The 18,701-nt window shown below is 40.7% G+C and overlaps 2 protein-coding genes across 5 annotated transcripts; one reads left to right on the plus strand and one right to left on the minus strand.

Moving 5' to 3' along the window:
• Positions 1-1,281: 1,281 nt before the first annotated feature.
• Positions 1,282-4,971, minus strand: lyrm1 (LYR motif containing 1). The gene is made up of 5 exons (XM_014968279.2): positions 4,903-4,971; positions 2,930-3,094; positions 1,977-2,037; positions 1,695-1,726; positions 1,282-1,619 (listed from the first exon to the last, which is right to left on the minus strand). Exons 2-5 carry the CDS (start codon positions 3,086-3,088, stop codon positions 1,506-1,508), a joined length of 366 nt encoding a protein of 121 aa, XP_014823765.1. The 5' UTR covers positions 3,089-3,094; positions 4,903-4,971; the 3' UTR covers positions 1,282-1,505.
• Positions 4,972-6,531: 1,560 nt separating this feature from the next.
• On the plus strand, positions 6,532-18,648 carry dcun1d3 (defective in cullin neddylation 1 domain containing 3). 4 transcript variants are annotated; one of them, XM_088000875.1, is made up of 5 exons: positions 6,532-6,917; positions 8,343-8,500; positions 10,852-10,895; positions 10,976-11,502; positions 15,466-18,648. In XM_088000875.1, exons 4-5 carry the CDS (start codon positions 11,072-11,074, stop codon positions 15,995-15,997), a joined length of 963 nt encoding a protein of 320 aa, XP_087857001.1. In that variant the 5' UTR covers positions 6,532-6,917; positions 8,343-8,500; positions 10,852-10,895; positions 10,976-11,071; the 3' UTR covers positions 15,998-18,648. The 4 variants fall into 4 exon arrangements, with proteins under 4 accessions (XP_087857001.1, XP_087857002.1, XP_014823784.2 ...); XM_088000876.1 differs by having other exon boundaries at positions 8,348-8,500; XM_014968298.2 differs by having other exon boundaries at positions 8,394-8,500.
• Positions 18,649-18,701: the final 53 nt, after the last annotated feature.

Below are 18,701 nucleotides of genomic sequence, written 5' to 3' on the forward strand. Positions count from 1 at the left end.
GATGGTGAGTACATTTTCTTCTGCAGGGTGTTGATATAAATATGTATAAAAACCACCAAAAAACATGCAGTTGCCCATGAGAAAACTTTAAAACATTCCTAGTTGTTTTTATGTGTTTTTAGCTAAATGTTTAAAGAGGCTCAGACTGCAGACCAATCCAGACCAATATTTTATCTGATCTTTCTTTTCCGTTCAGTCTGTGAACATTTAGTGATGAGAAAGCAGCAGCAGATGTTTCACCTTTACATCATAAAAGCAGCTGCTGCTCTTCCTCCTGTTTGACGCTGAAGGTTTGAGGTGAGCAGATCTGTTGTTTCAGCAGCTTCTGGTTTATCGGATCAGGATGGGAAGCAGTTAAAACATCTGTCAGCTGCGTGGAAACAGAGTCACGCTGCAGCAGACGCATCACTTCCTGTGTGTTGAGGAACTGTGTCATTTTCCTGACTGTTGGTCTTTCTCAAAGTTTCTCAGCTGAGATGGAGAGAAGGAGCGAGTTTTTATTTTAAGCAGAAGTTTGAAAACAAAAGTCAGCCTAACAATGTTAATATGAACAAACTGCTATTGTGCATAAAATGCAACTTTTAACAGATTTTTGCTCCTTGATGTGTGAATTTCTAACAATTTTATAAATTGTTTTCATGTGTGATTTATGTTGATGTGAATTCAAAGACATAACTTTAAATTAAAGACCATGAATGAGCAGCTTAAAAACCAATCTGGAAAGTAACGTCACAAATCAGCAGGCACTCCCCGTTACCTAGCAACCCCAGCAGAGTTCTGCCTGTTACCTAGCAACCCCAGTAGAGTTCCAGCACATTTGGTCAGCTGGTTTTCCCGCTGTATTCGCTGTACAATGGCTGCTGGAAAAGACAAGAGTTTTGTTGTTGACTCACCATCCAGAAACCACTTGCTGCATTCTAGTTGGCTGTGCAGGAGGCTCCACTTCTGCCTTTCAAAGACGTACATTTGTATAATTGCGCATCTGTTTGCAGCCATTTTCACAGTGTAAACGTTGACTTGGCCAGCAGCAGTTTATTTGGATTTAAAGTGACGGAGCCCTAAAATAACTCATTCTGAAAGAAAATGTTATTATCCAAGAATTATTTTCTACAAAAAGTGTAATTAAGATGTTTTGTATAGGCCATAGACCAATCCTAACCCATTCAGCTCAGATGAATCAGAAATTAATCAGAGATCATTCAGAAATCTCATGCCAACCTCATGTTCTGGGTTCTAAGATGCTGAAACTATGAAATTTTAATTATCAGCTGAAGCGACAGATTAAAACATTCAGACATTTTATTAATTAAATTACGGTAGACATGATGATGAATAAAACATGAAACAGTATTTGGACTTTCTCAACACTTTGCCTAAAAAATAAAAAGTTTTTTCTCCTGAACGGCGTCCGATCTCGGATCAGTACCCGCTTGCAGAAGCTCGGCCCCTGATGCAGACTCCGGCTTCCTCTCTGAGGTAACCATGGTAACCGGTGAGGGGAGCCTTCAGGTGTCATCATGGGACTGCAGGTAGACGGGCTTGGCCTGCTTCCGGAGGCGCTGCTGAGCGCGCAGCCGCCTGCCCCGCTGCGTGGCCAGACCCAGAGGAGGCAGGTAGGCCTGTGGGCAGAACCAGGCCGTCAGACCGCATTCCTGTCGCATTCACAACCCGGCCACTAGGGGGCGCTTACTCACCGCTCTGGGGTACGGATTCCTGTAATGCAGACCTGAACAGAAAGAGACTGATATTAACGTTTCATTATGAAATTAGGCCTGTCGCAAAAAGCAAATAAGTAATTAATTGCATGAAGCTGGATGATAAAAAATAATTTTGTTTCCTGAGACTTCACAATTCATTTTATTTGTTGTTTCTGTTGTTTTGTTTAATTTAGTTGTTTAAAATGTCGTAAAAACCTCCTTCACTTTGTTTCTGCTCTGATTGAAATGAGCAGAAGTCCTGACTGAATCCATCCTCACCTATTTCTATCCTCGCTTCACATTCCTCTATGCATCTCCTTATGGATTCTGGATCTGTGAGCTGAAAACAGCAAGAAAGGTTAGAAAGGAACAGCTGGACAATAAATCAATATTATTATGTATCAGGACAGGCAGTGATCAATATCAACACTGAATACATCTTCCATAATCTTCCATAATCTTCCATAATATTCCAGGTTGGTGGATTCAACTGACTCTCTGGCTCTTTGGTTGCCTAGCAACAACCTGCTGGTTTCCCCACTTTGCCTCATAACTGCTAAAAAATAAACAAAAAAATAAACAACATGTAGAGAAAACTGGATTAAACAGGAAATGACACGGAGCCAGTTTGGCAGTATTTCAATTATTAAAAAAAATTAATAATAATCAATAATTATCGAGATCGGCTGAATGATATGAAATGTTTATTTCATGATTCGTTTTTCAACCAGATTATCCAGAAGCAAAGTAATCATAATTAACTAAAACTAACAAAATATTGAAAAGTGAAATTGAGAAAACATTTTTGTTAAATTAAATAAATAAATAAAAAACTGTAACTGGAACTATATCACATATTTATAAAAATAACTGAAATTATAGAAATAACATCCTTTGTTTTTGTGTTTATGATCTATTTATTAACCTTTCAAAGTGATATGCAACTCATTTTTTCCCCACACAGGCAGTTTACATCGTCAGTCGACTAACTATAGTTTCTTTTAGTCTACAAAATGGCGACCATGAAAAGTTTAGAGAAAACACCAGAGTCAGTCTGTTCATCAATAACTGAAAACATTTTTGGAAAATGGTCCTAAAACTAAATACTTAACAAACAATAGCTAATGAAAACTAGCAAACATATTCTAAAAACCAATTCAAACTAATTGAATTAAACAAAAAGTCATAATGAATTAAAAATATAACATAAACCCAGCAGCTGCTGTTCCCACCTGCTGGTTCTGCCTGAACAGAGACCGGGCCTCCAGCTCGATGTACCGCCTCTCCGCCTCCGAGTCGCTCACAGCGCCGGTCTGGGCCTGCCAGGCCCGGGCGATCCGAAACACCCGGATGTAGAGAGATAACACGGTGGAGCGAGTGGACAGTGCCATCTGGACCTGAGGAAAGCAGCCAGGAAGTCATCAGAACCGCCTTAAACACAGGACCTGCTGCGACTCTCACAGCATGTAGCTTTTATTAAAAACATCTTTTTACATATTTTGTTTAAGCTGTCACCAAGTCATGACTGTTTGGTTCCAGACAGATAATCTGGAACCAAACAGATTGTCTGTTTGGTTCCAGTGCTAATTAGAAACAACCAATCAGGGCCAGGAGGCGGGTCTTAGTGCTGTCAATTATCCCCCGAACCCTACAACAAAGTGAATGCTAAGACTAATTAGCATAGCCACCAATGATGGCAGGTAAACAGTTTTCCTGTATATTAAGTCATTTCTCCACCATTAGCACATTCAGCAGCGAGTTCACAAGCATGATTGACAGCACTAAGCCCCTCCTCCTTATGGCTCTCATTGGTTGTTTCTGGTGCATTTCTTCAGACAGTGGAGGAAGTGGAAGAGATTGAACTTTTCACAGATTATCTGTGTCCTAACAGTTTAAAAAAAACATGTTTTATAAAAGTTTCATACTGCAGCTTTAACTGACGGTTTAATTCAGTTATTTATATATTTCTTTACCTTTATACTGGAAAGTTAAAGACTTTCAAAAACAAGAGATCTAAAAATGGTCTCACTCCACATATTAGAAAATACCTTAAACATGTCTAATGTTGGATCAAAAATGTAAAACGTGAGCTTTTCATTTGTTTAGCTGTTCATTATTTAACACTTTTGTCTTTGCAGGTTAAGTTTAAATATAAATGTGACAGAAAACAATCATTTAAATGCAGCATTATGTAAAATTATTTGACCCTTACAAACGTCCTTATTTTCACACTTAAACGCCTTTGATCAAACAATGTTTAATAAGAAACTATGAAACTACAATAAACCCAAAATACGTTTTTCAAGCACTGATGTTATTTCTTAAAGGGGAAACAAACTAGCTTCTACTTAAACAAGGTAATTTCCTTATACATTATGAATTACATGTAATTAACAAATTTTGTTCTGATTACTGTCTGTAGAATATTGAAGTTCTTTAAAGAGAAAGAGAAAGTGAGAATAAAATATTTTATGATGTAATATCTGCAAAAATAGTTGGCATTTGAGGAATTTTATTAACTTTACAAATGAATTTTAAACTGCAAAAATGAGTCAAGTATTTTCCCTCTGAACAGATTTGTTGATTTTCCTTTTCTGTAATGGAGAAAATGATGGCCAAGCCTGAGCCTCGTCTTCATGAGACTGCTTTACAACAACAGCCTTCGGTCAGAAGCTTCATCAGAGCTGCTGTAACACAGATCCCTACAGGAGAACCTTGCAGCTCACAGCAATCTGCGTCTACAGCAATTCTGTGAAGAACCTTGAATAATACGAGTTACAACATTTTATTTCCTTGTGGTATAAACGAAGTATTTTTGAACGGAATATGAATAAAAGCTGATATTTTCATTGCTACTTATTTGGCTGGTGTTTATAACTCAGTTACAGCTCCTGAAGGAAATCTAGTTGACATAAAATGTTTTTGTTCATCACTTATTCCATTAAGCTGTTGGATAACCGCTGAAGATCTCCTCGGAGGGTTGTAAAACACCCTAAAATAATCCAGTCGCAAATCTGGATCCTGTTCGCTTCCCCGGAATGAACCAATTCAGCCGAACTTCGCTCCTAAAAATATATTTTAGAAAAAATAACTGCGTCTCAAACAATAGACCCGAGCCAAGATGCTAACATTGATGTTAAGGAGTCATAGTTTTTTTTTAAATTACATAATTTATTCTTATTTAAAGCGTAAAACGCGACCTTACCTCTTGCTTTTAAAGAGGTGACATAGTCGCTGGCTGATGACGTAGTCTTAAAGCAACACTGCTCGTGAATTCGCATCCTGTCACTAAAAAGTTCATTTATTTCAGCACCTCCATCCCTAAAGATTAATTCCACACAGACAGATGTTTTCAGGCCTTTGTTTCCACCGATTATGATGAAAACCAAACTTTAATATGCAATATTACAACAGAAAGAGAACAAAACAGACCAAAATATGAGCCTAGTAAGGAGTGATACAAATACTGAGTTATGCTGATATGAGATGTTGACAAACTGTTCTCTAAACTGAGACTTAAATTGAGTTTTTTTTTTTATTGAAACAAAAAGCGTTTCTCACTCCAATTCAAAACACACCTGATTACATAATTCATTCTCCATCTGATGGATTATGGAGGTCTGTTTATGAACTCTTCAGCTCAGCATTTGAAAAATCTAAAGTTTATGCGTCTTATGATTAACTATAACTATTGAGGTCATATTTTCACCCTATATATATTGAAGAAACATGTCCGTCTCTCAGCCTCGGAAAAGAAGTTTTAATCTCTATGAGTATTTCCAATAAAAGATACATATAAATAATGTATAAATAAATAAATAATGTAAAATAAATAGCTGTTATTTTCAGAAGGTAAGCTTAACGTACCTCATAAAATGGGAGATTGTAATTTATTGTGCATTACTGTAGTTAAATAAAAAGTGCATAAACTTCAGTTCAGTTCAAAAATACTTTATTTTAAAGTTTGTAAAGTTACACAGTGAAGTACTAGCAACAATAATTTGGTTTATTTATCCCGTCTCAAAGAAAAAAAAGGTGAGTGTTCATTTTTCAAAGTCATATAGTACTCCTACATTTATAAATCTCAGAGTTCCAAAATAAATATTTAATTAACAAGATAAATATTTAGGTAAACTAAATATCAATTAAATACTTTAGGAACCGATTACTTAGTAGACAACAAAATGTTTAAATCTAAGCTAAATATTTAGTTTGTAGATTAAATTTGAAACTCCAAATTAAAAAAAACATTTTTTCTTACAAAATATCTATTTTCAAAACTTAATATTGTATATAAATACGCTAAATATTTATTTCACAAACTAAATTTTTAGCTTTCAAATTAAATATTTAGTTACCAAATTGGAGATAGATATTTAGTTTTAAATTAAATATTTAGTTCTCAGATAAATCTTTATTTTTCTAACTAAATATCTATCTCCAAACAAAATAATTAGTTTAGACACAAATATTTAGCTTGCTAAAGAGGAAGCTTACCAGAGTCAGTTGGTTGTTCAATAATAATCAATATACATATACACAATACTTCAACGTTTTTGCATTCTGCACCTAAAAATGAACCAAAGTATGAAAAAACTACAACTACTACTACAACTAATAAAAACTAATCTTAAAGACTGAACAATATTTAATAAAATTTAGCAAACACACTCTACAAAACAAATTAAAACTAACTGAATTAAATAAATAAAAAGTCACAACTAAATTAAACTCAACTATAATGAAAAACCTCTAACTATTATAACCCAGGAAGGTGCCAGAGAGAACCGGGCCCCAGATTCTGGGTGCTCGGCCCTGTTCGGATGGAGATCAGCTGTTGGCTGCTGGGAGGCAGGAAGTGATGCAGGAAAATGTCTCTAATGTAGCTGCGCTCAATGACTAGAAGGGGAAGCACAAAGAAATAGGCAGCGTTACTCCGAGTTTCTTTTTTCTCACACTGAACTCGACTCTAAATGGACTAGAAGACAAACTCCGACTCTCAGCGTTTTTGCGTATTTTTTCCCTAAAACAGAAAAACAACCAACTTTGGTGTTAAAGTTTTCTTTCGCCTGCTGTCCCCGCTAGTTAGCTAGCTCTCTACGAGTTTTTGCTCCACTTCGGGGTTTCGACCAACTTATTTAACTTCTTTGTTGCTTTTTTAAACCCTCTTTTTCGGAATGATGTACATTGAAACCACTCAACACGTAATTTTCCGGAAAGGTGAGTCTTTTTCTGTCGGATATTTGCAGTGCTGTGAGCCGCTAAGGAGCTAGCTTAGCCGCAGCTAAGCTGTAGCTGCGGCGCCGCCTGGGCCAGGCTCTTCAGATGGAGATGTTTAAATGTCCTCCTGACCAATCATGGATTATTGATCAGCAGCTCCTCGGCGGGTAATAACGAATTTAGCTCGGAACAGCATAGAGTGTCGCCTTTACATCGGATTAAAAGCGCTGTTTACATCTCGTTTGGGACTGTTTTTGCTGTTAGAATCACTCGGTTTTGCTCGGCTGTTTTCTTTTTAAACCAAACTTAACTTCCTAAAACGACGTTAAAGATGATTTCTGATAAAAGTGAGCCACTGACAGCAGTATTGCAGATGTTAAATGTTGATATTGAAACTATGCTTTGACTCGGACAGATTTCAGACCAGCTAATCCGGTTAAACTGATGTCTGGATGAGTTACATGGTGCTGGTTTGTTGTGGATAAAAGTAGGCCTCCAGACGTCCAGGCTGGCCAGTTTACGACTGAGGCAGACTTGTCTCTACATGCCCGGTGCATTGATCACTGCAGGTTATCCTGGATACCTTTAAATGTATCTGCATAGGCGTTTCTAGAAGAGGGCCAACGGGAGGCTAGCGCCCCTCTACTGAGGAGAAATTATTAAATTAATTTTTTGTGACATTTGTAAACATTTCTAATTTACTTTTTGTCCCAGTTTCATTTTTTACTGTCTGAGTTTTACTTTAACAATGGCAAAAATGAAGGTGCTGCACTTTTTCAGCTGTACTGAGACAGAATCACAGTTTCATCTTGATCAGAGCTCACACTTGTGACTCTCTCACTTAATATTAAGTGATTTAATGATATTCTTTTGATTCATTTTGTCTGGGGCCCATGGCTGTAAAGGCTGAGCAATATACCTTAAAAATAAGGTTTTATTTTCTTTCATACCAAATCCGATTTGTTTTATTTTTCTCATTTTCTTCAAAAGAAATTACTGACAACAAATATTTATTTCAATCATTCCTTCTGGGAGTTGATGTAAATTCAAAGTCTAAATTCAAACTGTATTTGATTCAAACTGTAAAGCTAGATGCTCATCCTAAACTACAGAAGCCCATTGGGGAAAAAAGTATTTTTAAAAACTGCAAGTTTGATTGAGCTATAAACTCGGTTCCTGGGCCCCCTGGTAACTTGGTCTTGGACCGCCTCTGTGTATCAGGAATGGACCAAACCACTGCTAATCCAAAACAGACTGGAGCTGACCTCTAACAGCAACTTGATGTGTAATTAATAGCATGTGTTTGAGCTGTGAAATGTGTAAGATGTTAGGAAGGAAACCTCAAACTTGAGACATGGAAAATTGCTCAAAGCCACACTGTAAGTCAGATTTAAACCAGTAATAATGTTTTTTTTTTTTGAGAAGTTTAGGTTGAGCTGTGGCTAAATGACATCCAGAGGGAAATATTCCCTGCAGGTTTGGGAATGATGAGGTGTCCCGTTCTGCTTGACTGCAGCGTTGCTGATGTCAAGGTCGCAATGATGGAGCAGATCTGAAAGACGATGCCCTCTGAAAGACTTTATGTAAGTATCATCATCATCATCTTCGTCTCATTCAGCTGAAACACGCCGGCTATGATTACAGCCCAACAGTTCCCTAAAAGATACAAGGAATAAATGCTTATCATCAGTTCTACATTATGAATCCCCTTCTGTTACTGTCTAAGAAAAACGTCCAGCTTTCTGAAGTCAACTGAATGGAAATTTGTCTCCTTTTCTGCCTTTAATCCCAGAATAGATTAAAATTTTCAGCCTCAAACTTCACATCTTTTTTTCCAGTGAATAAGAAAACAAACTGATTACGTTTATCAATTATTTTAGTAATAAAGGAATCTATTAATTATTATGATGATAAATCAAGTAAAATATGGGTAAATATGGCCGAGCCAGCATATTGGTAAATTAATATCAAATATCAATATTTTAATAAATTTTTATGTCTTTGCATCCCTAAAAATATTCATTGAGACAATAAAGTTCTTATCATAAGAAGTTAATGATAAATTGTGACCCTTCATCCAATCTGACCAAAGTGGTTTGTGGTTTCAGCTTGGTAAAATATGAAAAAGTTTTGTTTGGAAAAGTATTCTGGATGAACTTTTGCAACCAAAGTTGAGCAATCTTGATGTTTCATTGCTGCGTTGCAGAATATTTCCCAGGAACGGCTCTGAATCATGGATTAGGTCCAACCAGCGGAACCACATGATTAATCCGGCCTTGATGCAAACCCACATCTAAACGCAGGAAACTCCCAGCATCACGTTGCAACATCAATGATTAGAATACGTTTTATGAGTCTGGGCTTTTTCTGCGTTTGTCTGGAGCGCGGCCAGAACCCGCCGAGGAAAACCTGAATCATCTGTTCGGTGAACGAGCCGAAACGCCGACGGCTCCAGGAAGCTCGACCCGAACGGTGAACTTAAACAGAAACAGTCTCTGGTCGCTGCTGCGGGTGAAAAACACTCCTAAATGTGGGAACGTTGCGACTTAATCCCATAATAATCCCACAGATAGGATTATTTACGTTTTATTGTCCGTTTACCCAAAGCCATCGTGTTCTGATCTGACGCATAAATCTGGAATTCACATATAAAAATCCTCATCATTTGTTTCGGCTGATTGTTTTCTGGGTAAAGAAATCAGGACCTGCTGGAAGTGTGAGAATCAGACGCCTGATTCTAACATTTCTGGGTTTATTCCAGAGAAATGATCCACTAAAAGCCAACAATTCTTTCAGAGAGACAAACAGATTAACAGACGATGTGAGGATGAGATTTTAGTTTCTATTTTTATGGGACGTAAACGTGGCGGATTCTCCTCCTTCAGGAGGAAAAACAGAAGAGCAGTTATTCCTCTGATTTGATCTCAGACGATACAAAGGAAATCTAATATTCAGTTGTTTTTTGCTAAATCACTACACATTTAATATATCGCAATATTTTTAAATAAACTCAGAAATTTTTGAATAAATTTCAGAAATTCTATGGAAAAAAACTTTTTTCAAGCTAAATTTTTGACTTCTCAAACTCAACTTTGAAATTTACTCTGAACATGATAAATTAAAATAATCTCTAATTTCCATTCTGATATTTTTCTGAAGAGTTACTTTGTTTCCATAGACTTCATAATCAACTTTAGTAAATGTTTATTTGTCTTATAGTTTGTTTTGTTTTGGATATTTAAAATGTCCTCCTGTTCCAGGGTTTGGTACAAATTTAAAGTTTATTATTCTTTGAGACAGGAGACTTACATTATTACGCCCTTATTTTTATACAGTTGAAACAATATTACTGTTTGTTAGTAACTTCCTGTCCAGTGGAATCGCCATGGTGACGCTCTCTGGTCTGCTTGCCCTCCATGTTGTCCAGCCGGTTCTGGACAATAAGGCTGAAAACAGGAACACAAAATAATCGTTTCACGTCGGTCTGTTGATAATTTTTAGGCTTTTTGTTTGAAATATTTGAAATGCAGCCAAACCTTTCCTGTTTCATTCACAGTTTTCACTCAGATGGTTTAATTTGAAGCATTAATCTGCCTCTGCCCCGGTTACCTAGCAGGTTGTTACTAGGCAACCAAAGAGCGAGAGAGTTGATGCTACCACCTAGCTTAGCTAGCAGTGACTAAAGTCTTTCCTCTGTCTACATCTCCCAGAATGCTGTGCGGTTCTATCAGACATTGATCACATGTTTATTGTGATATATATTATTATTTATTTATTGTCCAAACTTGCATCCAGGCAGAGAGATTCAAAAAATGCTTTGATCACAAGGAGAAATTAAATAATGGGATAGTTTAGATCAAAGGGTTAGAATGGCCTAGTCCAAGTCCAGACCTACATACAGTGAAGCTGATGTTTTTCTCCTTTTCTCTTTCAGGGTTTTTAGGTTCGACAGTTGAAGCTTTGGCAGATCTGGGAAAGGTAGTTCTGTTGTTTTTCACTCTGATTGAATAAAAACATTGACTGTAGAGATTCCCAGCATGCACCTGTTCGTCTCTCAGGCCTGAGGGTATGTTGAGGCATCTCGCCCGGCCAGAGAAGAGGTGTGTGGGCGGTTCGGACGGGGACTGACGGCGAGGAGGACAGAGACGAGAGACATGGGCCAGTGCGTCACCAAGTGTAAGAACCCGACGTCGTCTCTGGGCAGCAAGAGCGGAGACAAGGACAGCGCGTCCAAGTCCCACAAGCGGGTCGACAGCGCCAGCGGCGGCGTGCACAAAGACGACTGCAGCGCCCCCTCTGGCAAATCCACCAGCGAGCTGCTGAATGGCACCAAGGCCTTAGAGGTTACCGTGGAGACGCCCGTCATCTCCGCCGCCATGAGGGAGCCGTGCAGGGAGGACGGCGACGGGCTGTCCATGCCGCGCATCGACGAGCTGTTCGCGCGCTACAAGGACGAGCTGGAGGACGCCATCTTGGAGGAGGGCATGGAGCGGTTCTGCAACGACCTCTGCGTCGACCCGGCCGAGTTCCGGGTTCTGGTTCTGGCCTGGAAGTTTCAGGCAGCCACCATGTGCAAGTTTACACGGTACGGCACCGAGGTCCTTATAGCGGGAACTATTCAAACCCAGACCCGTTAGAACCCAGAGCCGTTAGAACCCAGGACCGGTAGAACCCAGACCCGTTAGAACCCAGAACCGTTAGAACCCAGAACCGGTAGAACCCAGGACCGGTAGAACCCAGGACCGTTAGAACCCAGAACCGTTAGAACCCAGAACCGGTAGAACCCAGGACCGGTAGAACCCAGGACCGTTAGAACCCAGGACCGTTAGAACCCAGGACCGTTAGAACCCAGGACCGTTAGAACCCAGGACCGTTAGAACCCAGGACCGTTAGAACCCAGACCCGTTAGAACCCAGGACCGTTAGAACCCAGAGCCGTTAGAACCCAGAGCCGTTAGAACCCAGAGCCGTTAGAACCCAGAGCCGTTAGAACCCAGGACCGTTAGAACCCAGGACCGTTAGAACCCAGGACCGTTAGAACCCAGAGCCGGTAGAACCCAGAGCCGTTAGAACCCAGGACCGTTAGAACCCAGGACCGTTAGAACCCAGGACCGTTAGAACCCAGGACCGTTAGAACCCAGAGCCGGTAGAACCCAGGACCGTTAGAACCCAGGACCGTTAGAACCCAGGACCGTTAGAACCCAGGACCGGTAGAACCCAGAGCCGTTAGACCCAGTAGAACCCGTTAGAACCCAGTAGAACCCAGTAGAACCCGTTAGAACCCAGTAGAACCCGTTAGAACCCAGAGCCGTTAGAACCCAGAACCGGTAGAACCCAGAGCCGTTAGACCCAGTAGAACCCGTTAGAACCCAGTAGAACCCAGTAGAACCCGTTAGAACCCAGTAGAACCCAGTAGAACCCGTTAGAACCCAGTAGAACCCGTTAGAACCCAGGACCGTTAGAACCCAGAGTCATTAGACCCGTTAGAACCCGTTAGAACCCAGTAGAACCCAGTAGAACCCGTTAGAACCCAGTAGAACCCGTTAGAACCCAGAACCGGTAGAACCCAGAGCCGTTAGACCCAGTAGAACCCGTTAGAACCCAGTAGAACCCAGTAGAACCCGTTAGAACCCAGTAGAACCCAGTAGAACCCGTTAGAACCCAGTAGAACCCGTTAGAACCCAGTAGAACCCGTTAGAACCCAGTAGAACCCGTTAGAACCCAGAGCCGTTAGAACCCAGGACCGTTAGAACCCAGAGTCATTAGACCCGTTAGAACCCGTTAGAACCCAGTAGAACCCAGTAGAACCCGTTAGAACCCAGTAGAACCCGTTAGAACCCAGTAGAACCCGTTAGAACCCAGTAGAACCCAGAGCCGTTAGAACCCAGGACCGGTAGAACCCAGGACCGTTAGAACCCAGGACCGGTAGAACCCAGAGCCGTTAGACCCAGTAGAACCCGTTAGAACCCAGTAGAACCCGTTAGAACCCGGTAGAACCCAGTAGAACCCGGTAGAACCCGGTAGAACCCAGTAGAACCCGTTAGAACCCGGTAGAACCCAGTAGAACCCAGACCAGTAGAACCCAGTAGAACCCGGTAGAACCCAGTAGAACCCGTTAGAACCCAGTAGAACCCAGTAGAACCCGTTAGAACCCAGTAGAACCCAGTAGAACCCAGACCAGTAGAACCCGTTAGAACCCAGTAGAACCCGTTAGAACCCAGTAGAACCCAGTAGAACCCAGACCAGTAGAACCCAGACCAGTAGAACCCGTTAGAACCCAGTAGAACCCAGACCAGTAGAACCCAGACCAGTAGAACCCGTTAGAACCCAGTAGAACCCGTTAGAACCCAGTAGAACCCGTTAGAACCCAGTAGAACCCGTTAGAACCCGTTAGAACCCAGTAGAACCCGTTAGAACCCGTTAGAACCCAGTAGAACCCGTTAGAACCCGTTAGAACCCAGTAGAACCCGTTAGAACCCAGTAGAACCCAGTAGAACCCGTTAGAACCCAGTAGAACCCGTTAGAACCCAGTAGAACCCGGTAGAACCCAGACCAGTAGAACCCAGTAGAACCCAGACCAGTAGAACCCAGTAGAACCCAGTAGAACCCAGTAGAACCCAGACCAGTAGAACCCAGTAGAACCCAGACCAGTAGAACCCAGTAGAACCCAGTAGAACCCAGTAGAACCCAGACCAGTAGAACCCAGTAGAACCCAGTAGAACCCAGACCAGTAGAACCCAGTAGAACCCAGACCAGTAGAACCCAGTAGAACCCAGACCAGTAGAACCCAGTAGAACCCAGACCAGTAGAACCCAGTAGAACCCAGACCAGTAGAACCCAGTAGAACCCAGACCAGTAGAACCCAGTAGAACCCGGTAGAACCCAGACCAGTAGAACCCAGTAGAACCCAGTAGAACCCAGTAGAACCCAGACCAGTAGAACCCAGTAGAACCCAGACCAGTAGAACCCAGTAGAACCCAGTAGAACCCAGTAGAACCCAGACCAGTAGAACCCAGTAGAACCCAGTAGAACCCAGACCAGTAGAACCCAGTAGAACCCAGACCAGTAGAACCCAGTAGAACCCAGACCAGTAGAACCCAGTAGAACCCAGACCAGTAGAACCCAGTAGAACCCAGACCAGTAGAACCCAGTAGAACCCAGTAGAACCCAGACCAGTAGAACCCAGTAGAACCCAGACCAGTAGAACCCAGTAGAACCCAGTAGAACCCGTTAGAACCCAGTAGAACCCGGTAGAACCCAGACCAGTAGAACCCAGTAGAACCCAGACCAGTAGAACCCAGTAGAACCCAGTAGAACCCAGTAGAACCCAGACCAGTAGAACCCAGTAGAACCCAGACCAGTAGAACCCAGTAGAACCCAGTAGAACCCAGTAGAACCCAGACCAGTAGAACCCAGTAGAACCCAGACCAGTAGAACCCAGTCTACCGGGTTTGATTGGCTGATGCCCTAAATTTGCTCCTAATTATTTAAATCTGTTATTTTCTCTGCTGCTCGTCTTGCAGAATAAAACCCAGAAATGTTCCGTCTAAAACTCGGACCGGAACCTGGAGGAAGCCGCCGAGCTCCTCGGCAGCTTCAGCTTTAAAAACTACATTTAATGTTTTTTCCCGCCTGGTGGTGAAGTCGTTGCTTTTTCAGGCCGTTTTTCAGCCGAAGTCCAGATTAATTTGATGCTGCTGTTGATTCTCACATCAGATGTACACAGTGGTTCTGTGCGCCCCTCCCCCACCCGTTGCTGCAGCGAGGCGTCTCTCGTTGCCACGGCTGCGTTGTTGACTCTGACTGAAGCACCTCACCGAGTTTCTGCATTAAAAGCTGTTGATCTCCAGTTAGATGAAGTTTTATTTCTTCACGTGGAAAGTTTCCGGCCAGCAGCTTTCCGTTTCCATTTGGATAAAACTCAGTCATGTTTTCTGGAACGTTCAGTAAAATGACTTTCGATCTTGGAAACGGTAAAATTGAACATTTTTGCTGCTGTTAAACTTTTTCTACCTTTAAACCAACCAGTTAAGTTTTTCTGTTTTGAACTGGTTTCCCTCAGATGTGCTGCAGATCACAGTCTGCGCATTTGTACCACATATTGACTCATAACTTTATCTTATTTGTAATATTATTACTATTCCTTTGGTATCAGTAAGGTATATTTAAATTTGAATATTATGACTCAAAATTTAACGACTTTTACAGCTTTATATTAATATATTTCTTAAAAATTTATCAGTGATTGAAATAAAAAATAAATAGAATTCCCATTATTTTATGACTTCTTGTAATTCTGTGACTTTATTCGTAATATTATAATTTTATTCACGTAATTCTACAACTTTATTCTCATAGTTTTACAGCTTTATTGTTGCACAGCTTAATTTCCATAATATCATAACTTAATTGTTCCTATAAAATGACTTCAGCCTTGTGAGGTTTAAGTCTGTCATATTTTGAGGTTTGTTTTTCATTCCTGTTTTTTCAGCTGATGGCTGCAGGTGGTTGTCCTGCTTTCATCCTCTGCTCTGGTTTCTCCCCATCAGGAAGGAGTTTGTGGAGGGCTGCAAGGCCATCCGGGCGGACAGCATCGAGGGCATCTGCTCCCGCTTCCCCTTCCTGCTGCTGGAGGCGCAGGGCGAGGAGAGCTTCAAGGACCTGTACCGCTTCACCTTCCAGTTCGGCCTGGACGCCGACGAGGGCCAGCGCTCGCTGCAGCGCGACATCGCCATCGCCCTGTGGCGCCTCGTCTTCACGCAGGACACGCCGCCCGTCCTGGACCGCTGGCTCGACTTCCTGGCCGAGAACCCGTCGGGCGTGCGCGGCATCTCCAGAGACACGTGGAACATGTTCCTGAACTTCACGCAGGCCATCGGGCCGGACCTGAGCAACTACAGCGAGGACGAGGCCTGGCCCAGCCTCTTCGACACCTTCGTGGAGTGGGAGCTGGAGCGCCGGAAACGAGAGGAGGAGGAGGAGGAGGAGGCGCTGACGAAGGACGAGGAGACGGACTGCCCCGCCTCAAACGGGCCGGACGCCGAGGGAAGCCGTGGCGCACAGACGTGGGGAGGCCACTGACCTCAGAACCACACATATTTCTATCAGAGGGAAGAATATGATCTATAAGTGAAGCAGACTTCTGGGAATTAGTAGTATTACCATTTCAGCTTTTGGTTTCGCTCCTGTTCGGTTCCTGCACTGCAAAAATATAAAACCTCACCCGTTGGTTTTGGTCCAGTTTCTACTGCAAATGTCTTAATACGCCTGAAACAAGAGAAAACTAACATGCCCAACCATGTAGCTCAATATGATTCATTAATATTAATGAAAATGTTCCATTGGCAGATAATTTCACTTCTAATGACATTTTCCACATTTTATGAGTGAAATAAAGGAAATGATCTTCTACATCTTACCATCAGTATTAATGAATTATTCCCTGGAAACAAACTCGTATCTTTCTGAAATTTTACTTAAATCGGTTTTGTTTTATTTGAAATGTCGGTGAAATGATTAATTATGATTAATTGATTATTGTAGTAATCAGTTAATCACGATTAATCAAATTAATCAGTTGGCTTTGTTTTCTTTCTTACCAAGTATTTTGTCTGGTTTCTAGTCAAATATCTTGGTGCACCTGAAATGGGACAAAAATAACTTTTCATGAAGATGTGAGCTTGTTTTTAATCAATTATTCATTGGCAGATTATTTCACTTTTTCCCATGTTATAAGTGAAATAATCCAGCACATTGTTACCAATGTTAATGAATCATTTACTGAAAACAAGCTTCTGTGTGTTGCTTATTATTTGTGCCAGAGTATTTGCAGTAGAAACTAGACTGATGGTGTTTTTTGCAGTGAGCTCCAGTTTTCTCCTCTTCAAAGGGCTCTGAGGACTGTTGTTTTAAGCACTTCTTCTGTTTAAGTTATTGTTTTATCCTCTCATGTTTTAGTCATGAAACAGGCTCCGTTTGTTGACTTGGCTCAGTGAAGGTTTGGGCTCCAGATTGGCGCTGCAGTGTCTGAAGGGTTGATCGGTTCTGGATTTAATTCTGCCATTTCGGTGCAGAAGCATCACTTAGATTTGTTTTTCTCTCCCCACTTCCTTCAAATATCACTAAATTGGCGTCAAACATTGTGCAACGTTTGTGCCGCTATGGTTTAAAGACATTAAATGTTTCCAGAGGTCATCAAAGGTCAATCGGCCCCAACATTATTTACAAAATCAAACAGATTTTGTATGCAGGGAATATTTTACCTGCACAAAATTAATTTATACCAATTACTTCTGGTTTTGTTTGTGGACACATTGGGAAACTTTTAAATTATAACAAACAATTTTGCTGCACAGTTGATTGACACAGTATTTCTATTTTGTTTGATTTCCTTAATGTGGACCAGCTGGTTGACCTTTTATGACCTCTGGAAACATTTATTAAAATCTTTAAACACTGTAAAAACACTGAATCTTACCAGGTTATTTTTGTCTAGTTTCTGGTGCAAATTTCTTATTACACTGTAAAATTAACCAAAGTAACTTTTCAGCAAGAAGTAAGAGCTTGTTTTACGTTAATGACGCCTTGATGTTGATGAAATGTTGACGATTATTTAGCTCATAAGACAAGTTTTAAGTGAAACAACCTGCCAGTTGAACCAGAACGTTTTCATCAATATTAAGGAATTATCTTTAAGCAAACCTTTACATTTTGCTCAAAAGTTTCTAATAAGTTAATTTTGTCTCGTTTCAAAAGCAGTAAGATATTTGCACTAGAAACTAAACTAAAATCATTTGCTAAGATTTTGTTTTTGCAGTGCGACATTTGTAATTGAAGCAATAAAACATCAGATGATGTTTAATTCCTCTAATCAAAAACTAAACCTGTTGGTTAAAAATGCACATTTTCAGGTTTCACTGCAGAAATGAAATCTTTCCACCGATTCTGGCAGATTATTCCACTTTTAGCGAGACATTTTCTCGTGTTGCAGGTGAAATAACTTGCCAGTAGAACTAGAACCTTTTCATAAGTATTAAGGAATTATTGACATAAAACCATCTCCTATAAATAGCTGAAAAGTTACTTGTTAATTAGTTTTGTCTCATTTCAGGTTTAATAATAGATTTGTACCAGAAACTAGACCAAAAACCATTTGGTAATATTTTGTTTTTGCAGTGAAATGACAAAAATGTTTGCTGCTCAAATGTTTAATTTGAAGACGGGAGGGGATGATTTGATTTTTATTGGTTTCAAATCGAGGTCGTTTCCATGGTACCAGCCTCATCCTGTTTTTTTTTTTATTCTCCTGACGTTGATGTCCGCCATCTTTCAAAGACAGCAGAGAAACGTCGGCTTCCTTCTTCTGCAGGAACTGAAAGCTAGGATTTGTGGGTAATTTATGCAGAAACTCAGGCAGGAGTTTCAAAATAAAAGATAAAAAGATGAATAATGCGAATACTAATGCTGCTGGCGCTGGCTGCTCAGACCAACGGCCCGCTGATTTGCTGTACTTGAATGCTTTGCACAGGTCGATGCTAACCACATGATTACTCTTCAGACTGAGCTGAATTAGACCTGCTGGGTGGTGGAGAGGATGTGACGTCATAAAGATTGTGGCCACTTCCTGATCTGTTTGGTTTACATCTAATATGGTTTTATTTCAAGCCCACTTTTTTATAAGAAATGTACTGATTTATAATAAATAAAAACAGTGTTGAATTTTTGACCTTAAAGGCCTGAGCGAGTTTATACTGGATGGATGGATGGATGGATGGATGGATGGATG

This window comes from Poecilia mexicana, unplaced genomic scaffold, assembly GCF_051168715.1.
Source record: "Poecilia mexicana isolate PSO_F unplaced genomic scaffold, ASM5116871v1 scaffold_19, whole genome shotgun sequence".
NCBI classification, from domain to species: domain Eukaryota; kingdom Metazoa; phylum Chordata; class Actinopteri; order Cyprinodontiformes; family Poeciliidae; genus Poecilia; species Poecilia mexicana.